This window comes from Manis javanica, chromosome 15 (genome assembly GCF_040802235.1).
Source record: "Manis javanica isolate MJ-LG chromosome 15, MJ_LKY, whole genome shotgun sequence".
NCBI classification, from domain to species: domain Eukaryota; kingdom Metazoa; phylum Chordata; class Mammalia; order Pholidota; family Manidae; genus Manis; species Manis javanica.
This window is the reverse complement of record NC_133170.1, coordinates 3,855,840-3,879,757: the sequence shown is the minus strand read 5'-3', so window position 1 is coordinate 3,879,757 and position 23,918 is coordinate 3,855,840. Positions and strand designations below refer to the sequence as shown.

At 41.1% G+C, this 23,918-nt stretch overlaps 1 protein-coding gene across 8 annotated transcripts in view; it reads left to right on the top strand.

The window, feature by feature from the left end:
* Window positions 1-13,246, top strand: part of CNTN1 (contactin 1) — a 257,831-nt gene extending 244,585 nt beyond the window's left edge. For all 8 annotated transcript variants that reach the window (XM_073222417.1, XM_017677253.3, XM_017677254.3 and 5 more), the window contains one exon: window positions 9,553-13,246. In XM_073222417.1, coding sequence (XP_073078518.1) covers window positions 9,553-9,629 — 77 coding nt within the window. In that variant the 3' untranslated portion in view covers window positions 9,630-13,246. The remainder of the gene's footprint in view (window positions 1-9,552) is intronic.
* The last annotated feature ends 10,672 nt before the right edge of the window (window positions 13,247-23,918 follow it).

Sequence of the window (23,918 nt, the reverse complement as noted above, 5' to 3'; positions counted from 1 at the left end):
GAGAAGGCACTAAATACATTATAAAAAATAAAAACAATCCGTTGGACAGATATTTGCTGATGACATGTTATGTCATCAAAATACGGGCTCAGAGTGTCCAGAAAACTTACGAATAAATGGAGTAATCTTAAGTAAATCCTCTTTTTATGGCTCTCAAATCACTCTCTGCATATTAATATTAGAGTTGTCCTCATTGTTAGGTGATTATATCTAAAAAGAAGAGCAGAGGTAAATTGAAATTGAAGTCAGTCTGTGTCTGTCTTTGGATAAACCAGACACGGGAAGTGGGAATCACACATAGGCCGGTCACTAGAATGCTGCTCGTCAGGGTCCCCCAGAGCCTCATGGGCTGAGTATGACTTTCACATCGGGGTTCACCGCACTGATTCACAGAGGCTTTTCTGCTGTCCGCATAGCTTTCATCTTGCAGGGCCTGACGTTCTAGACAAACTTAAAGGCAAGATACCTGTCCTCTGCTAGAACTGGGGAAGGATTTGTCCCACTACTACTGGTACTAGAAATAGACATAGAAATGTGTCTCCTAAAACTATGTCATGTTTCCTCTGAATTTTACTGACGCCTATGCAAAAGAGACCCTCTGTGAATGAATAGTCATGACGTCCACTGCATGATGGAGTAAGCCCTCTAGGTTCCATTGTCCCACCACACTATGTCCCACCATGACCTTGAGTGTGATATTAAATCAGCAAAAGATCATTGGCTCAGTTTATGTAAAAGAAGAACCGAGAGAACTCTGGGCTTTGTGGGGAAGACATAACTGCCTGCTTCCCTTAGTCTGGATTTCTTTTGATTAAACTTAAACTTGTAAGGAAAGTTATCTGTCGAGACCAATTAGTTTTCCTCTTACCCTTTATCGTCAGTACTCCAAAATGCTGGCTGGTCTCCCAAAAGCATAAAGGGGCAAAGCTCTGAACAAGCAGGTGGGTCTGGGGGGAGGTGGAGATGTGGGGAACAGCCTGCCTTCATCTCTAAGTCAACCCAATGGGCCGTGTATCTGTCGCTCCTGAAAATGTCCAGGAAGTTGGAGTCACAGATGTGTGCAGCTGGCACCCAGCCAAGCACTAAGGAGGAGCCATTGACCTGGACCCCAGATACACACATTCTTGAACTTTCTCTCTGGCTCCACTTGCTGTGCCTTTGCCTCAAACACTGCCTGGGGAAAGACAAGGATGGGATGGTAGAGGGAATAATTGAATGCTTGTTTTTATGAGTAAGGCAAATTAGAATAGGCATCTGAAGCCCCCAGTCTAACTTTAATGAAGGTTGAGAAAAACCAGTCCTGGTGGTACTCCGGCGCGTCCCACGGAGGCAGGGCTCTCCGCTCCGGTGGGCAGGCTCTGTCCAACAGCCATTTCCAAAGGTGGTTGCAAAGATGATCTGATAAGCTGGCTCAGGTTGTCTGTGAATTAATCACAAAGAACCTGAATCTTATATATTAAAGTTTATGTATAAGTTGAGGAAAAAACTAAACCCATGAAATCCATTATATGTATCTTGCACATTTTATGGAATAGGACCCAAATACGGATGTCTGGGTCTCTTCTGTCTCATCCCAGGCTCAGTGTCTTCTCATTAAATGTCCCTAAGTAAGAGTTTTTTTCAAATGAACAAACCGTATTTCAGATTTCAAATTCACAATTATCAGAAGGCTTTCACTATGCGTTTCAAACTTCTTTTTTCCCCATTTAAATTTCACAAATCACTGCTATGTAAGTATTACGTTCACCATTTTACAGATAAGGAAATGGAGGCTCTGAGAGGTGACGTGCCTTGTGACAGGTCACTCCCCTCACGTAAGTGAGGACGGCCTCCTCAGGCTGATGACCCTGCTCCTGTGGAAACACCACCATGCATTTCTAAACAAGTAGGGAAGCTAGTTCAAAATGGCCTCATACTGTCTCATCTTGCCCTCAAATTATATCAAAGTTAGGTGATTTGAGCATGTGTTTATGGGCTAATAGGCACTTAGAAATGACTTTGACATTTCCCAGCAAGTAATTGGTCGTCGCTCCATTGGAAATGCCCATTCCTTTCTCAAAGAGGAAGCGAGCCCTGGCAATCTAGCATTTTCTGACTGGGCAAGGGCCAGAGTCAACAGTGAGGAAAGGCTACAACTGCCAGAATAAGCTGCCAGCAAACCATGTACTTCTGCCAAAAAAAAAAATCGGTTTTGCCTGGCATTTGGGTTCATAATTGCCAAGCAAGTAGGGGCAGCAGGATTAGTGGGTTTCACCAGTTTGAAAAACCCATCAAAACCGCTGTCACTTACATGTTCAAGCTTTAATCTGTATTTATGAACTATTATCAACTATGATTACCATAAATAAGGGGAAATATAACAAATATGTTTGCAAATTTTATGGTGCGATGCTTGATAGTCTTAAATACGTTACGGTCTGCTCAGAATCATAGACTCATGGCCACAGTAGGAAGTTTAAGACTTATCACATTGAGCCCTACCATTTCCCAGAAGAACAATCCACGTTCTTGACAAGTAAAATGACCAAAGATCACACCAGCCTCAGAGCCACATCTTGAGTCCAAATATTCTCTTTTGCCCAAAGTTATACAACTAACTATTAACAGAACTGGAAATAGGCCTTTAGCTGTCTTTGTTCTTCCCCTCATAACTTAGTATTTTGCTATTTCAAAGAGGCACAGAGAGATAAAAATATCAGAAACAAAATAAAGCAGCTGATACACACAGACACTGTCATAAAATTGATATCCAACAAAAAATAATCATCAACTGTAGAGAAAGTCTGCTGTAAGTAAAGATCAAATTCATTTTATTTTCTGATCTCTTTTGCTTTATTTTACAGAAACCCTTAAGACCAACTGGGATAAATGCACACATACTTTATTGTCGGCAGGTAGTAAATGCTATAATGATTGATTTAAAGTTGAAAACTCTCTCTGTATTTTTCCTTAGAAACCTATTTGAGGCAAACCCAACTTTCTACAAAGCTACCTCCTTTAATTTTTAATGAGCATTTGATAATTTATAAAAATAATGATTTTTGACATATGGCCTAACTGAAATGTTAACAGGAACGTCACTGAATTGCAGGAGTTCCGTTGCAAGTTTTATGCCAGTGTCTAGGCAAGTAAAAACCTTTCCTACTTTATAAGTTTGTAAGTTTTATACCTCGGCTCCATTCTGTCCTCTCACTGTTGATCATGTTTAGAAAGGAGGACGAATGGACTGGGAACCAGATCGGTTGGGGGCATCACGCACGAGAAAATGTGCAAGAAGAGACAAAGATAGGAAGGAAATTCCAGAAGTGAATCAACCAAAGATTCTTTTGTCTCAGACATTTTGTAAAGTCCCAGTGATCAAATTTTAAAATACTCATTTTGCCTCAGTGGCTTCATATTGACCAAGCATTAAGTTCCATGAGAAAATTGGATTGTGTGAATTTCTTTTTTAAGTTGTCTTTGTCAGAAACTTTGCCCATATGTTATGTTACAGGATCTAAAAATGAGAAACATCACTTCCTCCTTTAACCTTCATCTTTACCCCTTTCTGCCACAAAATTTAAGAAAGTAAGTACCGTTTTCTCACCTATTCCTCACAAGTCAGTGGGGAAACAGACACACATAATTTGCTGAGGGGTGCACAGCAAGGAAAGGATAGACCCGGAATTTCCATCTGGTTAGGCTAACTCCAGAACTCAGCTCTTAACCACTACTTTATCATTTTTTTCAGACTAAATCCTTAGGATTGATTGAATTTGTAAAATGACAAATTCCCACCAGGACTTTCTCTAGAAATAAATCAGGTCAGAATGCTGACCTCACATAGACCCAGTCACAGTAGTTTATTAAATTCCTTAGTTTGTTGTTCTCTGTGTACTCATGATTGCTGGGCCAATTTCAGATCTTGAAGTAAATATAACCATACATATTTGTATACTCCCCCCGCCGCCAAAGAAAGGATAGCTTCTGGTCTTACAGATTCTGACGCTGCACCCATCCTGAGCCGTTGCAGTGATGGCTCATAAAAATGGCTCCAGTAGGATGACTGGTCTACAGAAATAAATATGCTTTAGGTATTCAGTAGCTGAATAAATCTCTTGCTTTTCTTATCTTGGTTAGCCTCAAGCAATTGGGAAAGAAGGTAAAAGTTGAGGGAGACAAGGTAGAGAAGTTGTGAGTAATTCAGGTGAGCAATTACCTGGCACATACTTTTCCAATTACCAAAATTATGTTTCTCCAAAGTTGTGGACAGAACATTACTTGTGACATGTTCCTTGTCAGAAAACTTCCCATAGTCAACAAATCTGAGGGATAAGGATTTTTCTTTGTTGTTTTTGGTGACTTTCAATGTGCATTTGCACTTTTTATTTGAAATGTGCTCCCCTTTTCCCCAGAACTCTTTGCTTCTGGATCCATAAAGCCAGAAGGTGCTAGGCCTCCTGAGGGTGAGAGTTGACATTTCCTTTAGCGGCCCTGCCTCCTTGGCCACAGGGCTGGGCTGAGGGATGGGCACCTGTTCCAAGCCAGTTCAATCATAGAAGCCCACTAACTCGGCCACAGCTATTGGTCTGGGAATGGAATCTCTCCTTGGGAATTTTTCTCACTGGAGTTGGGGTAAAAGTAAATCGCCTCCTGGCTCTTGAGAATATATGTTTGTGAGCTGGGAACTCTTGTCTATCCTCAAAGGAAGTAGGACTGTGAACGTAAGGCAATACACAGGAAGAAGAGATGGACGCCAGAGGCCTGGAGGACACCGGGTCCAGTTCTCTAGTTCTGCTTGTCCCGCCGCAGTACACTGGCCTTTTCTCAGTTGGGTTCCTGTTACAGAAAACCAGAGATCCCCACTGCCATGGCCAGAGGACATACCACGTGAGCTGTCCTACCGCAAGGAAGGTCCACGTGCCTGCCCAGGGTTAATAGGTGAAAGGACATTTTAGGAACACTGTGCTCCGAAAGGCCGCGTCTGTGACTGGGGAGCAGTGATACGTGTACGTCTCAGGTGTGAGTGATGTGCGGCAGACAACTGATCATGTGTTGTTCTGCCCTGCTTTCTTCCCCAACTACTTTTCAAAAATACAGTGCAGGTCTGTAGCAAGAGACATCAAACATAGTAGGAATTGCTTCCACTTAGGGAGTTTTCTATTAGCTATACATTTCCTGAAGTGCTTTGTAGAAGGCAGCTCTTTTCAAACTGAAAAGCAGAGCCCACCTGTGTCAGGAAGTGATGGGCTTGGGTGGGTACAGGGACCAGCATGAGCAGAGAGGAGGTAAAAATCAGGTAGTTTCCTGCCCTGGGCCCATCTTTGAGTAAAACACCCCCTCCATCCTCATTCAGGAATGGGCTTCCACATAGGGTTGCTTCTGAAGACAGGCTGCACTGCTAAAATACCTGTAAGAACCATTGATAGAGCTCTTGATTCTCACACTGAAACCATGAGACATATCATCCCCATTTGTGTGGAAGGAGCTAAGCCTTAAGAAGATAAAGAACATGCTCAAGATCACCCAGCCTGTAGGAAGGGGAAGCAGGATTTGGACGTGGCTGTCCTCGCCTGGCCCCACAGTGCGTACTCTTAGCTGCCCACGCTTCCCTTCCCAGCGGCCCTTAAGGCTGCAGGACAGCAGCTTGCCTGCTGGTCCTCACATTTGCCTGTTCAGTCTGTTAAACAGAAGACCAAGCACAAACCTGTGGTTGAACGGGTAGTTGGAACTGACCGGATGCTGTCACCTACCCAGAGCAGCCATGCAACAGGCTCAGGGGAAGGCCGGGCCCCGTATGGAAGGTTTGAGCTCCTGCTGAAGAATTCAGAGGAGGGTTTGAAGGGAGCTCATCGGTTCTGCATTAATTTCTGTTTCTGAGGTGGGGACATGAGGAGCAAAGACTAACCAGGGTTGTGGGCACATGAGGGGAGGGGAGCTGAGCGACTGGGTATCCCAGTCATAGACAGGAGTGGGGGCTGGGTTTAATTGGTGACACATTGGTGTGACCCCTCACCGAAGGGGTCACAGCTGCTGCCTGACCTTGGGAGTGTCTTCATTTGAGTTTACTCTGGCGTTTTCTGTGTCTGTCATACTAACCTGAATAAAGACAGGCGACTTTGTTCTTTTCCTATCTGAGCTGATATTCACTCTTTCAGCTCTAGACTGACAGACTTTTACTCTTTCACTTCCCTAAATTTGCAGCTATCCCAGCAAGAGTCCTATTGACTCAACACATTTCAACAGCCAACACCCACTGATGTGTGCCTATGACAGTGTACAGTAAGCATGCCCCTGGGCAGTGGGGAGCCAACCAGGTCATCAGAACACACTCTTCCCTGAGCCCTGTGCCATTTAGCAACACTTCGAAAGGATCCGTAGTGACATTTAACCAGGACAAGATGACCGAGCAGTAAAATAAATGTCTTTCCGATGTGGGTTTTTAATATCATCTCACTGATAGGAAAAGAAATAACAATTTCCCAAGGAACAGCGCTACAGGAATGGGTGATCCCCTTCCTGCCCCCAGGGCCCTGAATATTGGAGAGACATGCAACATGAGAGAATATAAAATGTAAAGAAATCTCAGAGGTTCCCCTGCAGGCCAAAGTGGTTTCCTCATCTGCTTCCTTAAAGCCTCTCATCCCACCCATGTGTTTTCTTCTCCCACCTTGTGCTCTGTAATCAGAAAAAGCTCAGGGCTTACAGCCAGAAGAAGTACTCCTATTATAATGTTACGGGGTGAGTACTCACCACATGCTGCCCTTGGTGTTAGTCTACACAGCTGAAGATAGGCTTTGGATATAACCCTGTCCTGAAGTTGATCACAGTCTAGAATTAGAACAGTCGTAAACATGAAAGGAACACCACGAGGAGAAAATGCTAGGATTATGGCTGCATCAGCAATAGCGAAGCAGTGACAACTCCGATCGGATCATGGCGTCCCAGTGTAAGCATCAGAGAAGAGATCTGTAGCAAAAACTGACCACAATGGTTCTCTACATATCCTAGAACCTGCAGATTGTTACAGCACTTCTTAACTTAAAATTGAGATTTCCCCTCTGAATAGGTAACTCCTTCAGCAGGAACCCTTCTGGAAGGAAATAATAAGTCTGGGCAGTGCAGGTTAAAGAAAATCAAGAAAATCCAGTGGAAAAGGCAAAGTCCTTCAAATTGCATTTGCATATGTTCTGATAGGGGAAAATGAGTCACAGGATTGATGACTTGTTCATGTTTGACATTCAGTAGATACATGAAAAGCAAAATACATGTTTACTACATGCCATATAAGTACTAAAATTATGCTTGACAGCAATATTATAACATACATTTCATTAGATATAAAACCAACATATATTGAGAACTCCTCACAAATATAGAGATCCCACAGTTAAAATGACTTTAAATAGTAATTCAATCAGGTCTGTAATTTGTGCTTGGAATGTGGGAGAGAATTGGAGATGGAGACCACAGTTACATAAGCCTGAGCCATCGGAGAAATTAAATAAACACATACACACAAAGCATTTATTTAAAATAAATCAACTATCCTGATATTGAAGCCACAAATTATGAAATTGTGCCTGGTTTTCATACTAACACCAAAACTTCAAACTGGTGTACAACTGACTACATTTCTTTCCGCTGCCACAGTGTGAACTGAGCCGACCCACATATTCAAGCCCATACGTGAACGCGTCCCTGTCACTGATGTAATTTGTGGTCCAAGGACAAATCAACACAGGGACCCCACAGTCATGCTCAGGCAAAGGGCTTCAGGACGGGCCATTTAACTCAGATCAGACACTGAAGACTACTGTTCTTCTGTGTGATTGAGGTTTATCATTGGACATCGTACCAGAGTAAAATCACTTGTGGGCTGTGACATATTTTTTTAAATATCTGTATAGAAAAATGGAATAAACTACAAGAATGTGAAGGTTCCTTGAAGCAGCTTGGGTGCTGTTTTCCTACATTCCTTGCTTTTTTTCCTTTGGTATATTTGCCTTAACACACTGAGTGAGGGTGTAGTGTCATTGTGCACTTCTCGAACGGGTTCCCTTCCAGAGCTGTCTAGAAGGCGGCAGAGAGGTAGAGAGAGCCGCTGAAGCCAGGTTAATCTGAGGTCTCGTCCTGGCCGGGCCCTCTCGGCAGCAGCCTCAGTGGCATTTTACCTGAATCCGAATTACAAAACCTATAAAATCAGGTTCTTAGGATCTACCATCATGGGCCATTGTACTAATGTCACAATGTATACAAATGGCCAACAGAGTGTCTGCTTGTGGCTACAGATAGTAAATAGCAGCCGTCACAGTCGTGATGCGCGTCATTGTTAGTGCCATGTTATTGCTCAGCGTCTGCATTAATGAGTCTGGCAGCCGCTTCTTGAGGACCGCGTGCATTTCCCTCCCTCTTTTGCCCCTGCTTTGTGATGCTCAGCACCCTGCTGAATTCGTAGAACCCCCTTATCTGTCTGATAACGCTTTTTTTCCTCACGTTTTCCATGCAGCGCTGAACACTGCTGACAGGGCAGTAGTGAAGCACAGATATGCAGATAAACACAGACTTTTTTCCACTGTACAGGGAGCATGAATGTACAGAGGGCTTTTAATGACCAGAGATGCAAGAGAAATGCCCTGAATTTTCCTGAATATCAGAGGAATATTCCAAAGAAAGGGCTGTTTTAAGCCCCTGTTGATATGGTAGATTATATTGTTTTAAGGTTTCAACTAAATGTCCAACTGCGCGAATCTGTTACATTTACACGCTGATGACTAGTTTTTAGCCCGTCGTTTACAGCCGGGTGCTCACTGAAGACGGTGCGGCGAGTGGGAGGGAAGGGTCTGCTTTCTTGGTCACACTTCTCAGCCCTTTCTCAGCAATTCCAGTGAGGGCAGGATGTACACCCTTTAACTTCCTTGACCACAGGAAGACCTTTTCTACATGTAATTATTAGCCTAAGATGTAATATACATCTATTGCCCATTACATCATTTCCTTTTTAACTCACAGCATTATCTCAGGGCAATTGTTCCTTAGATAAATATTTGAATATATAATTGACTATTATCAGACACACATTTCTCAAGTCATTGTGTACAAGCACCTAAAAGTCTTCAAACCAACCGGGTATGAAATGATACAAAATATATCCAGTGAACCTATGATGTCATTATCCCAGGTAACATGACTAGTATTTTTACTGCATCTCTTTATCTTATATTTTTAGCAGCTTACCTGTGGTTTTCTTGCTTATTCGTGTTACTTGACCTATTATTACCTTCTGGTTGGAATCTGGACCATAGGGAAAATAAACATTTTTGGTCTCATTATCTTAAATGGTTTACAGGATCATGTATAAACCATCCACATGCTCTCACACATGATTCATCAGATGTATTTGTTCTCCTTCAATCATGTGGGAATAGAAACATGTTTGGATTTGTTTTGTTTTTTAAAGGAGCCACTTGGTTTTCAGGCCTGTGTAATCTGGTCTTCTCCCCAAAACAGGGTAAGTGAGAAGTCGTGGCTGTTACCAGGGAAATAAAGTGCCCACTTTGGTTTCCTTTGTAGGCGTCTGCACCCTGTCACCAAGTCTTCTCGTCTTCCTGCTGCCCGCCCTCGGCATCCTTGTCTCCCTGGGATTCTGAGTGTGGTGTGACCGCCGCTGTTCCCAGCCCAGCTCAGAGGACACCCTACATCCCTGTGGTGACAACCGTTCCTTCCAATCCCTGCGGCTCTATCCTACGCCAGATAACTTGTACTCCGACTATCCCACTGATTTACAACCCACATTAGGACTGAGGCATTCAGGAACCCCTTCCTCCAAAAGAATAAACTTTTAAAGGGATATAAAGTGATTTTTAACTCGTTCCAATATGCCTTATAAACCACTCAACCTGATTCTGTGGCAGTTGCATGATTTATCCAGTGGGGCAAGGTACCATGTTCAATTCAATACTATAGGATATAGAATGAACGAAAAAATCACCCTACACAGGTGCTTCCCATTTAATAACAAGTCGTGAAATGTAATAGAGGTTGAAATGTTGATCGTATGTGGTCCGTGTAAGAGTAACAGTCTCTTGTGCTATCTTCTCTGTTTTGGGTCCTGCATATTTTCAAATGGCCCCTATTATCCATGATGTTTGAGGTTTCTTGAAAAACACCATAGAGTATAACTGAAACATTTTGACATAAATTCAGTTCCTAAATCATTTTGTTGATGAGTGGAAAGATTCTGAACACCACATTCTAGAATTTATTTTCACTATTCTTATTTTGGAAAGAAGTGATTTTCTAAATATTTGATTTTCATAATCAGTAATACTTTGAAGTTAGGTTTTGAGTAGTAAAGTGAACATACTGTATGAAGGTTGGTTTTCTTTTTTTTTACTTTTGTATTCTACTCTGAGGTTACTTTCTGTGTTTCTTATAATCATTTTTCAACCTCAGAAATCACAGCCCTTATCCAGAATATCATCCTATTGCTGTCTTTATTCATATGTGGAATGATGGATTTTGAAAAGTAGAGAGAGTATTACATTCTGAGATGTGACAAGTCTTTGCCCAGGTAGGAATAAATGACAGTTCCGTGAATATCAGAATTTTCTAGTGGTGGTTCTAGTATCATTTTTTTGTGTGCTTCATTTCTAAGTAAAATCTTTTTTTTAATGAAGGTATAGGATCAAGAAATCACCTGTAGGTTGAAAAAACTGCGGTGTTACTTCTTTTTTTAAATTTTGTTTTACACTCATTTTCCCGCTTTAATGTAATACTGAAAACTGGCTAAAAATACCAAATCAATATGTTGTTAGTGGTACTTTGAAGAGTATGCAAAACTGGAAGGCCAGGAGGAGCCAAATAATGTGTCTGCCCAACGTTTTCTCCCAGGATTTGGTGCTTTAGGTTTTCATAAGTTCTGAAAAGGAAGACGCACATTTCTTCATTCTCCATGGTGTGCACGGAAACGTGAGTGTGGATGCGAAAGAAATCCAGTAACAAAGGATTAGCTGGCCCATGAAATAGTGCAATGTCTGATGCTTCAAGAGGTATAATCCTATTTTATTAGCACAAACTTGCTAGCTGATTAGAGATAGAGTTTATCTTTTTAGAAAGGATACCTTATAGGTTCATAAAAAAAATATTTACAGGAAGCAAAATAGATCTATTACTACTTTAACCCCCTTTCTTTAATTTGTATAATTTTTGTACTATATATCTATGTGTAAATGTTTAGAGCTTTCATTATGAAAATATCAATAAATATGTCATTAGTTTACATTCAACTCTTTGTTATAAAATGAAACTTTTTAAAAATAAGTGAAACGGATGATTTCCCAGTAGAAGTGTGTCAACAGTCTTAAGATCATTCCCAAATTTCATAAAATACTTAGTTCTTTGAAAAAGAAACCAAGTCTCTTCATACTCTAGGGAAACTAATACTCTGTAAGCTTTCTGTACCAATGTTTGCATTTCACTGTTTCACTTTGAGTTTTTTTTTTTTGCTATGTGACCCATGTTGGGCATTTTTATATAATTAACAACAACTAAATCTTTTGCCAAATGCATGCTTGCCCTTTATTTTCTAATGTATGGTAATGAAGAGCAAACTGGTTCAATTTTGCATGAAATGATTCTGAAAGATAAAAAGAAAACAGACTTTGGGGGTTGTTTGTTTAATTTTAAATTTGTGACAGAGATAGGTAAGTTAAAATTCCTCATATGCTGATAATGCAAGACTTCATTTCCTCATAAAGCTGTACAAATTTGACTGGGACCATCAGTTTTAAACTGTTGTCAAACTTATTAATGTATCATCTGCTTTAAGACACAAGATTCTTAATTAGACTTTATATAGATAGAGACATATCTGTTGTTTCTTTGTATTTCAGGAAAGGTGATAGTAGTTTTATTTGATACTGATAAATATTGAATTGATTTTTTTAGTTATTTTTTATCATTTTTTCAATGGGGTAGTATAGGACTGTGCTTTGTCCTTTTTATGAATGAAAACAAATTATAAAGAAATAAATGTCTTACTGTTACCCAAGAAATAACAACTGTCCTTTCAATTTACCTAAAGTTGAAAATTCATTTTCGAAGGTTTTCATTATAAGCTCAATAGCACAGAATAAATGTTACTTGTTAATCAACAGATCGTGTGAGGGTTCTACAAAATGTACACGCACACACTTAAGGACCCATGCATACGAGCTTGCTTGCATTACTACATTGGAATAAGGTCATGGGGTCAATAACTTCAATTTATGGAAATGTCAGAGAATATCATTGGATTTAATGCTGGACACTAAATAAAGCAAGCTGTTAGATGCTAAAAAAAAAGAAAAGTAGAAATAAATAAGAGACTACTTTAACCCTAATTGAGCCGATACTATGATAGAAGAATTTGCACGAAAGCGTGACTCCACAGACAGAATCGTGGCACAGTGAAAGCCTTCTCTGAGTTCCTGGGCTAGACAAAGCCCAAAATTTAGGATCACAGAGCTTCCTGTGAGCCTTATAATTTCCTGTGTTTGGCTGTGATTTCACCTCAGCATTCTGACTTCCCTTCCTGTTTGGGATTTGTTCCCGCCTTGGGTCCTGGTCTCTCTTTTGGACCCTTCCTCTGCTTCTCACCCTACATATTAGATCACTTCCATTCTAATATTTGGTTTTTGGTATTTGACCTTGGACTGACCCTAGCTCTATTCCCCAGGCTTTGGGAGATGAAAGTTTCCTTCTGGAAGAGAGTTTTCCAGGTTTCTGGCTTTGAAACCTGGTGGCCCATCAGCATTACCTGACAATTTGAAAAACAAAATAGATTCTATGGGCCCCAGTACAGACTTACCAGATCAGAATCTCTGTCCTTTCAGGTTGCTCAGGAGTGTCTGACAGGGAAAACTGTTGGAGAATCACAGATTTTCATGATTACTGCAAGCTAGATGTACTGTTATTTTTAACTGAATCAACAAAATCAGCCTCATTTTTATGTCATTTAAATATCTTAAAGAAAAAAGAGTCTATTCTCTTGGCTTGTCTAAAATGCTAATTTTCTGATGACCTTATCTTTTAGTTCCATATCTTAAGTGCCAAATCACTATATACTTTTTGTCTAATAAAAATATCCCCTAATTTGTTTGTATCTAAAATCCAAGCAGCATACCAAAACATATTTCAGAAGGTTTCTTCTCTAAAAAAAATGTGGATTTCCTTTATTTTTTTTTCTTCTTGTGACTTGGAAAGTTAATTAAATTTTAATACTTGATTTCCTGAGTCTATAATCTCCTGAAGGTCATTAATAAAATGATTGATGACAGGTAACCCCACCTCGAATTTCAATGTTTATTATTTTTTTTTGAGAATGGAAACAGGGTGGTTTTAAATGAGTGGACTTTAAAATCAGTTCATGGGAGACCAGGATTAAGTGTCTACATTTTTATAATATTTCAGAAACGGGTTTCCCTTTTTAGTTCCTAGTAATAAATTGGTGCTTGGGGTACTGTATATGGCACCTGTGGTCCCGCTCCGCATTTGGCTGAAGAAAATGCTGTCAGGCTCACCCAAAGGCAGAACTGAAGGGAAGGAGCGTGGTCCTTACCTGCCCTGTGTCCTCAGTCAGGCTTCTGGGTCTGATGGAAGTGGCCTTGGCGGGAGGACTGACACCTCCAGGGGTTCAGTTGTCTGAGATTTCTAGGGTGGTCCTAACAAAGGCCACAGACTGAGTGGCCTCAAAAGGCAGAAACTCATTCTCTCATTGTCCTGGAGCTGGAAATCCCAAATCAAGGGTATAAGCAAGGTGGCCTCTTTGCTGGCCGTTCTGGGGGAGGATGTGTTCTCTGACCCTCCCCTAATTCCTCGTGGGTGTGTGCAGTCCCGCGCCCCTTGACTTGCGGCTGCATCTCTCCATCTCTGCTTCCGTGGTCACACGGCATTCTCCTTGTATGTCTTCCCAAATTTCTCTCTTCTAAGGGAACCAGTCATTGAATTAGGGCCTGTTCTAATCCAGTATGACTTCATCTTAACTCGATTACATCTGCAAATACCTATTTCCAGGTAAGGTCGCATTCACAGATGTCAGGTGGATATAAATCTTGGCCGGACGCTCTTCAACCCAGTACACGTCTCCTTTTCTCTTTTTAAGACCTGCAATGCTCCACGCTTAACACTGGTGAGGATGTGACCGAAGTGCCACTCTAAGCATTACTTTGACAACGGGCAATGATGGATGAATCTCAGGTGTGTTATGCTAAGATTCAAAGGCTAGGATCCCATTTACTTCTGGAAAAGGCAAAACTCCAGAGACAGAACAGGTAATAAGAGTAGGGGAGGGTCTGACTACAAAGGGACAGTATGAGGGTCCCTTGGGGTGATGGAACCGGAGGTGGTGACTCACATCCATGCACTTGTCAAAACTCATAAAACTGTAAAGCACGGGGCTGAGTTTTACTGTATGCCCTTTTTAAAAAACCTTCTAAAATGCAGTTATGAAAAGGTCCTGGGCGCTGGGTAGCCCTGCGGTCATACTCTCACTCTCTCAGTAATGGCGAGACGGACCTTGGACAGGTGTTGTGTCATTTTGAGGAGAAGTTGCCTTTTCCATAAAATGAGGAGGACACTCCTCAGTCACTCAGAATTGTTTCTGTTGCAAAGTGATAGACACTCAACTCAAATTAAGTTTAAGGGAAAAAAAGGAATTTATTGACTCAAATAACGGGATTTGGAAGGTGGACTCGGTGAGGGCTCGCGTGATGCCCCCAGGAGCTCTGTCCGCCTGCCGCTCCTGCTCCTCTCGGTGCCTGGGCTCCCCTCTCAGGCAGGCGGCCTCCTTGGGCAGGAATCCTGGGCACTGGCAGTGCCAGGCCTGCATCCCCCTGACCCATGGTCCACAAGTGATGCTGTCTTTCTGGCCCAGCACATACACCAAATCTCGTTAAAGACTTAGATTATCCCCAGAAGTTTGGTGTGTTTTATTAGCCATCTTGAGCCCCCTGACCACCCTTCTGCATAGCTGGGAGGTGTCAGAGATGATGGACTAGGAATTCCCAGCAGGACCACATGGAACCGAGAAAGGGGTGCTTCCCCTAAAAGAAACAGCAGGTGCTGCTAAGAGAAGGAGGGTGTTGGACTGACAAAAACATTCCCTACCCCACTCCCTCTTCCTAAGTTCCATGAGGGTGTAAAAAAGATGCCAGAGTCAAGTGCCGACATAGAGTGAATTCCCAGCAACCCTTAGTTTCCCCTTCTACCATTACTTTTCCCTGGACATATGCATTTATTCATCAATGTATTTGTTTTTATACTTTATTATAATGCTTTATTATACTTTATTATACTTTATTATAATATAACTCCACGTCCATATCCTCCCATGCCTGCAGTGTCATGTACTCAGAGTTCATCCCTTTAGTGCACCTTCTTCATTTTATTTACATATGTGTTGTTATATGAATAGTAGTATCATTCTAGTTGGGTTTTTTTACATAAATTGTACTTCACTACGTATTTTATTCTGTTTCCCTGCTTTTTAAATGAACATCATTTTTTCCTAAGCTGTTCAGATGCTCTATTTAGGTCTAGTTTATTCCTCTAGGAATCAATTTAGCTTCAGTTTATTCCACTAGGAACAAAATTACTCCTTTTATTGTGTGTCCTTCCTTCATTCCCATTCTGTTTTGAAATCTCCTCACTAGAGACGGGGCTAAGCAAACATCCTTTTACAAAGCTTCATTATGCACCTCTGTGAAAACTTTCCTGGGGCGGATGCTCAGGGGCACAAAACTCACAATGTTTTATTCATACACAGTCATCCAGCGAGGTGTTCTTCTTGGGCTGGGGATACAGCCACAGGCAAAATAAAAGCACACCTACTTGAAAAGGCAGCTCCAGTTTTCACTTCCGGTTGCCTTAGAGTTTCCATCTCTCCATCCGAACTTGAGGTTATACAGATAGAAAGTTTAGCCAATCTGCTCATGTGTAAAGTGTTTTAGTTTGCATTTATCTGATTACTAAATATGCTGAACATCTCTTTGTATGATAGTTATTTGTATTTTCCTCTGTGAACTGCTTATTCATATCAAAACACGTAACTTTCTACAGAAACCTTGAAGCCATGCACACCTTATGAGCAAGCCACCTCACTCCTGGGTGTGTGTGATAGACAAATGTGTGCAAATGTGGCCCAGGGGTTGCTCATGTTAGCATGGCTGGTACAGCGCAAAGCTGGAATCAGCCTAAATGTCCATCAATAGTGGCTTAGATAAATACACTATTTTTTTTTTAAATATTTTTTAAAAAAAATCATCTTGTATGTGGAATATTATGCAGGGATTGATATGACAGCCTCCTGCTACACACACAGGAATGAATTGCATATGCCTATGTTGAATGAAAAACTAGACACAAAAGAGTACATGCTATAAGATCACTTTCTTTAAAGTTCAGGATTAAAGAGTTCAAAACAAATCAGTTTTGTTGGAAGTTGGGATATCGGTTTACCTTTGGGAAGACGGGTGAAGGTGGTGGCGGCAGGGAGCAGAATCGTCAGGGTTGATGGTTTTTCCTGGTCTGGGCAGTCGCTGCCCTGTGTGAAAATCCACTAAGCTGCGTGCTTACCAGTTGCACACTCTTCAGTAGGCGAGTCACCTTCCATCACTAAATTTGGATAAAGCATTCATTCAATAAGCCTGTTTGTGTGTAAGTCAACATTTCTAATCATGCAAGATCAGGCTGGGAAGTGTGACTGTTTATCACGCACATCTCCCACGAAGGACTGATGAAACCTTCCCGATCAGCAAGAAATACGAGTGGTTGAGGAAGAAATTGACATTAAGTGCGATAGGTCCTACGATAAGGAGAATTCCTGATGCCGTCAGGCCGGGGTGGGCTTGGCAAGAGCCGTCTGGGGGTCCAGGGAAGCTTCTCGAAGCGGAAGATGCTTAAGGTTCGGCCTCAGGAAAGCAAACTGGTGTCACAGGTCATGAAGAGAATGAACCTGGCAAGGGAAGGTGCTGGGCGGGGGCCAGGCCGGGGGCGAAGTGGCCATTCGGAGGCCGAGAGGACAGCACAGCGGGGCGTGAGGAGCGGGGCTGGATGGGTGGGAATGGGTCGTGGGGGATGATCCGTGGGCCCTGCTGACAGAACTGTGCATTACCTTCCCACGCCGGGGGCAGGCGGGTGCTGCGGGACCGGTCAGGGTCGCCGTTTGGACCCCGTGCCGACTGCAGGGTCGGGGGTGGTGGGAACGCACAGCCTCGGAGCCAAGGGAACCGGAGGGGACAGTGGCAGTTCTCCGGGTGAGGAGGGGTGGCCTCCTCAGGTCCTCCCGTGGGGGAGGAAAATCAAGTGGACAGACCTCAAAACTATTTAATGGTCCCATTAGGAGAACACATAATTTGACTGAATATAGAGAGTAGAAGACATGACGAAAGTTGAGGGTCATTTTCCGGTTTCTCGTTAAGCTGTTTTTCTTAGAAATTAATCAATGCTTCTAAATGACCTCCAGGATGATGAACGGTGCTTTGAAATATTTGTACTGAACTTTATAGCGGTGGTGTTTATATTGTGCTTTTACTGTTCATAGCCACTAGAAAAATAACAGAATATTTGGGGGAGGACGGCTTCATGCATGAAGTCTGAAATATCTTCATGAAGTTAGAGAGACCTGCTTAGCAGAAATAGATTGTTTAAAAGTTTCTCTAATCTTTTGTGGTTTGTAAATGATGATGTTTCAGATACCTTTTGAGAACATGATCATATACATATTTTAAAAGAGGCTAAATTAACATTCCCCTCATTATTTAATCTTCTGTACTCAAAAACATTGACTGATTGGGTGACTGCATACATATTTCCATTTCCAGAGCCAGATATTGGGAAGACAACTGCTGGGACTACGTGATTGCAGAATTTAAGAAAAGGATCATCTGTCAGACAGATTTGGGGTCTTTATGTTATTGGCTCTTTTGACTTTGTGTCCCTGAAACTTGAGGAGAGTATAGCTGACACCAGACAAATCCATCAATCACAAACTATGTTGACTAAAATTATTATTATTAATATGTTACCTATGTACAACATAAAATTAGTTATAAACTTCTTGTACTTGTAACTCATATGAAAGCAAATTTTAAAATTAAAGCTGCAAGGCTAGTAATATCGAAATTAATAACTGATTTGCTTAATATCATCATCAATGCTGTTTTTACCTAAAGTAATTTTCTGCTCACTGCCCTGGACCAGATGATAGAATTCTCCTACCACTGCTCAGTCCCAATTACCATAAAACATTTGGGCAACGAACGCCAACACCAGGGCACCCCTCAGCACACGCATCACTCACTATTAAGTGCACATCTGTTTTTCTCTTGTGAGCCAGAAACAATGAAATCACACTTGCGGGCACCCGTAGAATCGTGAACCCAAACTGTGGGGCTAAAATTACAGGAAATATTAAAGTAGCCATTGGTCCTTCAGAAGGTCTAGAGCCTGCCTGTGTTATTTTTGAAGACCTCATTCACAGATAATCACCCAATGATGCAAAGGTTTTAATTCACCTTGAGAGCCTCAGAATCAGCGGGAAGCAAGTTCTCTGTCCAGACCCAGTTTGAGCAACGCTGGATTGAGGCTTGTTGGCAAGAATTTAAATGCAGATATTATCTGTAAAGAATATCATGCCAAATTCTTTCACACCCTAACTCAAAATAATTTGAGTAGAAAAGGTTTGGCTTTAAAGAAAAGGAAAGGCTGGAGGTCAGGGGTTCGGAGATGTTCTGTACGTAAAGCATTTGTAGAGATGCTACGAAGCTTTTGGAAGGTTCTAGATGGCACCAGACAACAGCATCCAACACAGAAGAACTGTCATACAGAAGAAAGAAGAAGGTCGTTAAGAAGAGTCTGAGGAAGGATGCAAAGCATGCTTTGAATACACAAAAAAAACTTGTTGGTGATACTAGGAAATACTATAGATGCAGTTACATTCTATTCAATTCAGCTGTGCTTGTGTAGCATTAAAGTATCAGGAAAGTAAAGAGGCTTATCTCTAAGATAGACAGTTTCAGTCCCCGGAGAGATTGTTCACACCGCTAAGTGAGGCGAACCAGCTCTCAGAAAAGATTTACTGATGGACATTTTTGGCATATGGGACACTATGAGTTCTGGAACTTCATGACGCTCTGACGTAAGTAGAAATGCCTGTTCTTTAAAATTATTATGGCTTGAGAGATTGTATACTTTACAAATAGTTACTCTGGTATGAAACGGAATATTTTAAGCAATTCAGCTTTCAAATCTCCTTCGAACAATTTTGGGAAATACAGCAGCTCTTTGAAAAAAATAATTTTCTAGGAGTCTTAAACCACAGATTTGAGCCCCACATCTGCAATATTGAGCTGGCTTATGATACCTGTGGGTTGAAGTTTTGTTCACTATAATAGGAAGGAGTTGGCATGAAAAATCACTGGCTCAACCTCTGTATTATTAAATCATGCAGATGAAGAAATTTCCTCCAATTGGCAACATAAACCTCTGTAATATTATTATTAAACAGAAATAATAAATGATTTCTCCCTTTAGTTCTTCAGTTAGATCTCATATGTATTTCTGTCTCACCCTAAATAACCTGCTCGGTCCTAACAGCCTGTGTGCTAAGTCCTTCAATAGCAGAAAGGAAAAAAAAAACCCATCATATTTCATAATACTGTTTTTCTTATCTCAATCTTTGCCTACAAAAAAAATCATTCTGATCTTTCTTCCTGCCACCCCTGGAAAGAACCTATCCGCGGGACTTTACAATGAATTTCTTGTTGTTCATTCAGCATAATCAAGCACCGGTTAGCCAGAGAAATGGTGCCTCAAGGCCACTACAGAACTATGCAAAATCTTGGTTCATTAATGATCAAATAAAGACTGTGACCTTTCCAAGTTCTTAAAATATTTTTCCTTTTATTGTTTTGTTTTGCTGTTGCTTTTTTCTCCTCCCTTATTCCTTTTTTGGAAAGCTTATGATTTATGCAACAATGTTTTTACTAGTAATGACTCTTCAAGGCATGCAAAACCGAGTTGGTTAGACCTCCTTTTCTTTCCATTTCTCATTCTGTTGTCTGGCACTCAGAAGAGCCCATTCTGGGTGGCCATTCTAGAGAGGCGTTAAGTGCCATGTGGGTGGGCAAGCCCCAACTCAGACTCGCCTCAGACCTCTCTCCCCCCAGATTAGCTGCAGGAGCTCTTTGATCTCCAGCCTGTTCCGTCTGCCTCTGTCTCCTACCACAGCCTCTCCTCAGCTTGGGCTCCTGAGCAGTTAGCCCCTTTCTACTCATTCTTTAGAATCTTCTTTATAAAATGCCTTCTTATCAATCATTCCATAGATTGTTTTCATTCACCTGAGTCATCTAGGTTATACTTCTAAAAAAACGAGGGTTTTAGAAAGTTCCGACAGGGTTTATAATTTCAAATATGTTATTTAAAGATGCAGCCACTTAAAAAGAACAAAAAACTAAACCACCGAAAATCTGGCAATTGTTATTTAGAAAATAAATTTTAAAAGATGGGAGACTGGACTATCCTAGCTTTGAACAAGTAGACCCATAATATAAGGGGTGGGTGGGGAGGGAAGTAATGGATAGCATCTGCTTCTCGTGACCTGCAGGGCACCATTTAAAGTATATTTCCTCATTAATTTTCTCGAGTCCTCCAGATTTGGTTTGATTTGCTTGGATTTTTTATTATTATGCCTGAAAAGTTGATTCAAAAGGTTTGTAACAGATGTGAAGATAAATATAGACATATTTGAACTTTCATAGTGAATTTCTGTTTATCATCTCCCACAATCAGTAGCTTCCAGGATTAAACAATTGTAGGACACATATAATAAAATCGCTCATTAGATAATTTCCAGTGCATAACCTCTTCGTTGGGGACATTGATACTGCTTTTTTTGTGAATGTATCACAATCATATCAATGAATCAGTAATGTCATTCCCTTTGATAACTATTGGTTTCCTGTCTCTATCCTGTCACCGCTAACAACCAATTATCACAAGCATGGTGGCTTAAAATAACGGAAATTTATTCTCTCACAGTTCTGGAGGCCAGGCATCCTAAACCAGCATCACTGAACTGAAGTCGGGGGTCACCAGGGCCATACCCCCTCTGGAGGCTCCTCAGAGCCTGTCCGCCCTGTCCTCCCAGCTGGCATTCCTTGGGTAGTGGCCACACTGCCTTTTCCTCTTCCGTGTGTATCCCATCTCCTACTTCCGTCTCATGAACATGGTTGGCACCACACATGTTTGGTTTAATTACACATAAAGTATCTTGTTTATCCAATGAATTGGTATCTATTTAGAACTGATTGTGTATTCACAATGACATGAAAACAGCCACAGTATATAAATTTTGTATTAGTGAAGTTAATATTCATCGCTGAAGAAACGACTACAGGCACCAGAATCTGCTGAAGGATATCAGCAACTTGGAAGAAAATATTTGAAACCAAGACATGTTCCGTCAGTTACCGTCTTCATAGCCCAAAGAATCAGGGACACCAAGAACACCGAATCAAAAAGTGATTCACACCTACACATGCTGAAGCTACTCTACAAGAAGACGTGTCAAAGAAACAATCAATCCTCCCATGTTTTCTTCCGCCTGCTACTTCTATAGCTTTTCTTCTTCCTTCCTAATTACAACCCTTAAATAGAATTCGTGCCTCATATCAAATTTACCAAGTATCATAATTCCTCCAAGTTGTAAAGATACCTCAAGACAAATGCTGGGCATAGAAGCCACAGGGCATAAATCTGCAAAGAAGTAAAAAGCTAACCTTTTCAAACAATAATGCTTCTCTCACTTACCAACTTTACATGTCCCTGTATGGCCCTGGAAGATGACTGGTTAGCCAGAGACGGGTAAGATTCCTCAAGGGAGGAACAACCTAAGACAGGCACAGTCGCAGGGGGGCCATCAGATGAGAAATTGGGGATCAACAGTGGTGAGGCTCAGAACCTCACCCCCCCTGTTTTGAGAGAAATCTTCTGCATCCGTGGATGTTTTGCTGCCCTTGTCTAGCTCGGATTAGCACATAGTCTACAGGCACACACCTGATCATCTACATTTGCTCTCTTACAACACTTAACTATGTTTTCTACCTTTATCTTGCATCTACCTACCACTTCAGCATTTTATTAAAAAAAAAAAAAAAAATAATAATAATAATAATAATAATAATAAAGGGAGAAATGTGGGATCCACATATAAATCAAGTATAAAAATCAAACGAATATTCATATTTGACCTGATTGTTTATAGTTCATGATGCGTGATCAAAACCGAAAGTTTCTGTGATGAATGCCCTTGCCCTGTTCACCATGTAAGAATTTATTCACTATGTAAGAATTCGTTCACCATGTAAGAACTTGTTCGTTATGCTTCAGAAGATTGGAGACTGACGAGAATTAGGCTTGAGATGGATTAATGATTGTACATTGAGCATTGACTCCCCTATACAGAATTTTATTGTTGTTAACAACCATTTGATCAATAAATAGGAGAGATGCCCTCTCAAAAAATAGAAGAAAATAAAAGAAAAGAAAAAAAGAAAAGAAAAAGAAAAAAACAAAAAGAAAAAAAAGTGATTCACAAAATGAAGAGGGTTTTGGTATACATAAATCAATTTATTTCTTGTTACATTCTAGAGTGAAATATGACAAAAAATGTTTTTGTAGTACATCTCGAGGAGTTCATTTATGAACTATAAAAGCTTGTAAGTGAAAAAGAAGAAAGCATTATCTGTGTGATTGATACCTTTTAAAACTGGTAAACACTGTAATGGTGCTTCCTGCATGTATGGCATCATAGACTGATGAAATGTGGACAATGGACAGTTTCTTTAGCACAACGTTTTTAGGTCCTGATGCAATTTTGATGGAGATTCATGTTCCAAGGGGAAGCGCACCCAGGAGCTTATTTAACCATATGGTAAGCCCTTGTCCTTGAAGATGGTGGATACTTGGTAGTTCCAACAAAATTTAATTCAATGAAGAGGGGTAGATTCCCACAGCAATATTGGCATTTGGATATTGAATAATCAATACCATTAGGTAACAGAAATGTGCCTTATTAGTAATTATAAATAAAGTGCAAGACATAGTATAAAAAAGAACTGAAACAATTTAATGAGCACATAAGAGAATATTAATTCCCAAAAATCTTCATCAATACTTGATATCACCAAGCTTTTTCTCTACCTGATGGGAGGAAAAGACATTCCACAATTGTTCTAATGGGCATTTCCTTGCTTCCTAGTTAAGTTAAACCTCCGCTTACCTGCCTTTGGTTACTTGTATTGTCTCGTTTGTGGGTGGCCTGTTCAAAAACTGCCTATTTTTCTATTGTGTTATTTGCCTTTTTCTTATAGACATGATGGGATATTCTGGTTATTCATTTTCTGGTTTTTGTTATTACCTACATATTTTTAGACCATTATTTCACTTTTAACTTTGTTCACATGATGTGTTTTCATTACGGATAATTGATGTTTTCTTTTGTCAAGCATACGGATCTTCCAACCCCAGGTGAGCCCAGCAGTTCCCTTGAAAGCAGCCAGTATGACTGAGTCCAGTGCACTGGGACTGGAGGCGGATCCACCCACGCGCTGAGGAGGTCGGGACTCCACCCAGGGCTTCAACAGAGGGGCACCTGCCTTGTGCCCTCTTGTAACTAACAATACACAGAAGACATCCTCCACTGGGTCTTCCTTGATCCTTGAGGATCCCCAGATTTCAGGAATGTGTAGATCCTACCAAGGCTCTAGTATTAGGTTCCTACAAACAGGAGAAATGGGTGTCTTGTCATGTTGATGAGAGATTGGACCCCACCCAAGGGTGGGGCTGGAGGCTGAATCAGCCAGTGGCCAATGATGCAGTCAATCATGACGAGGCAGTGA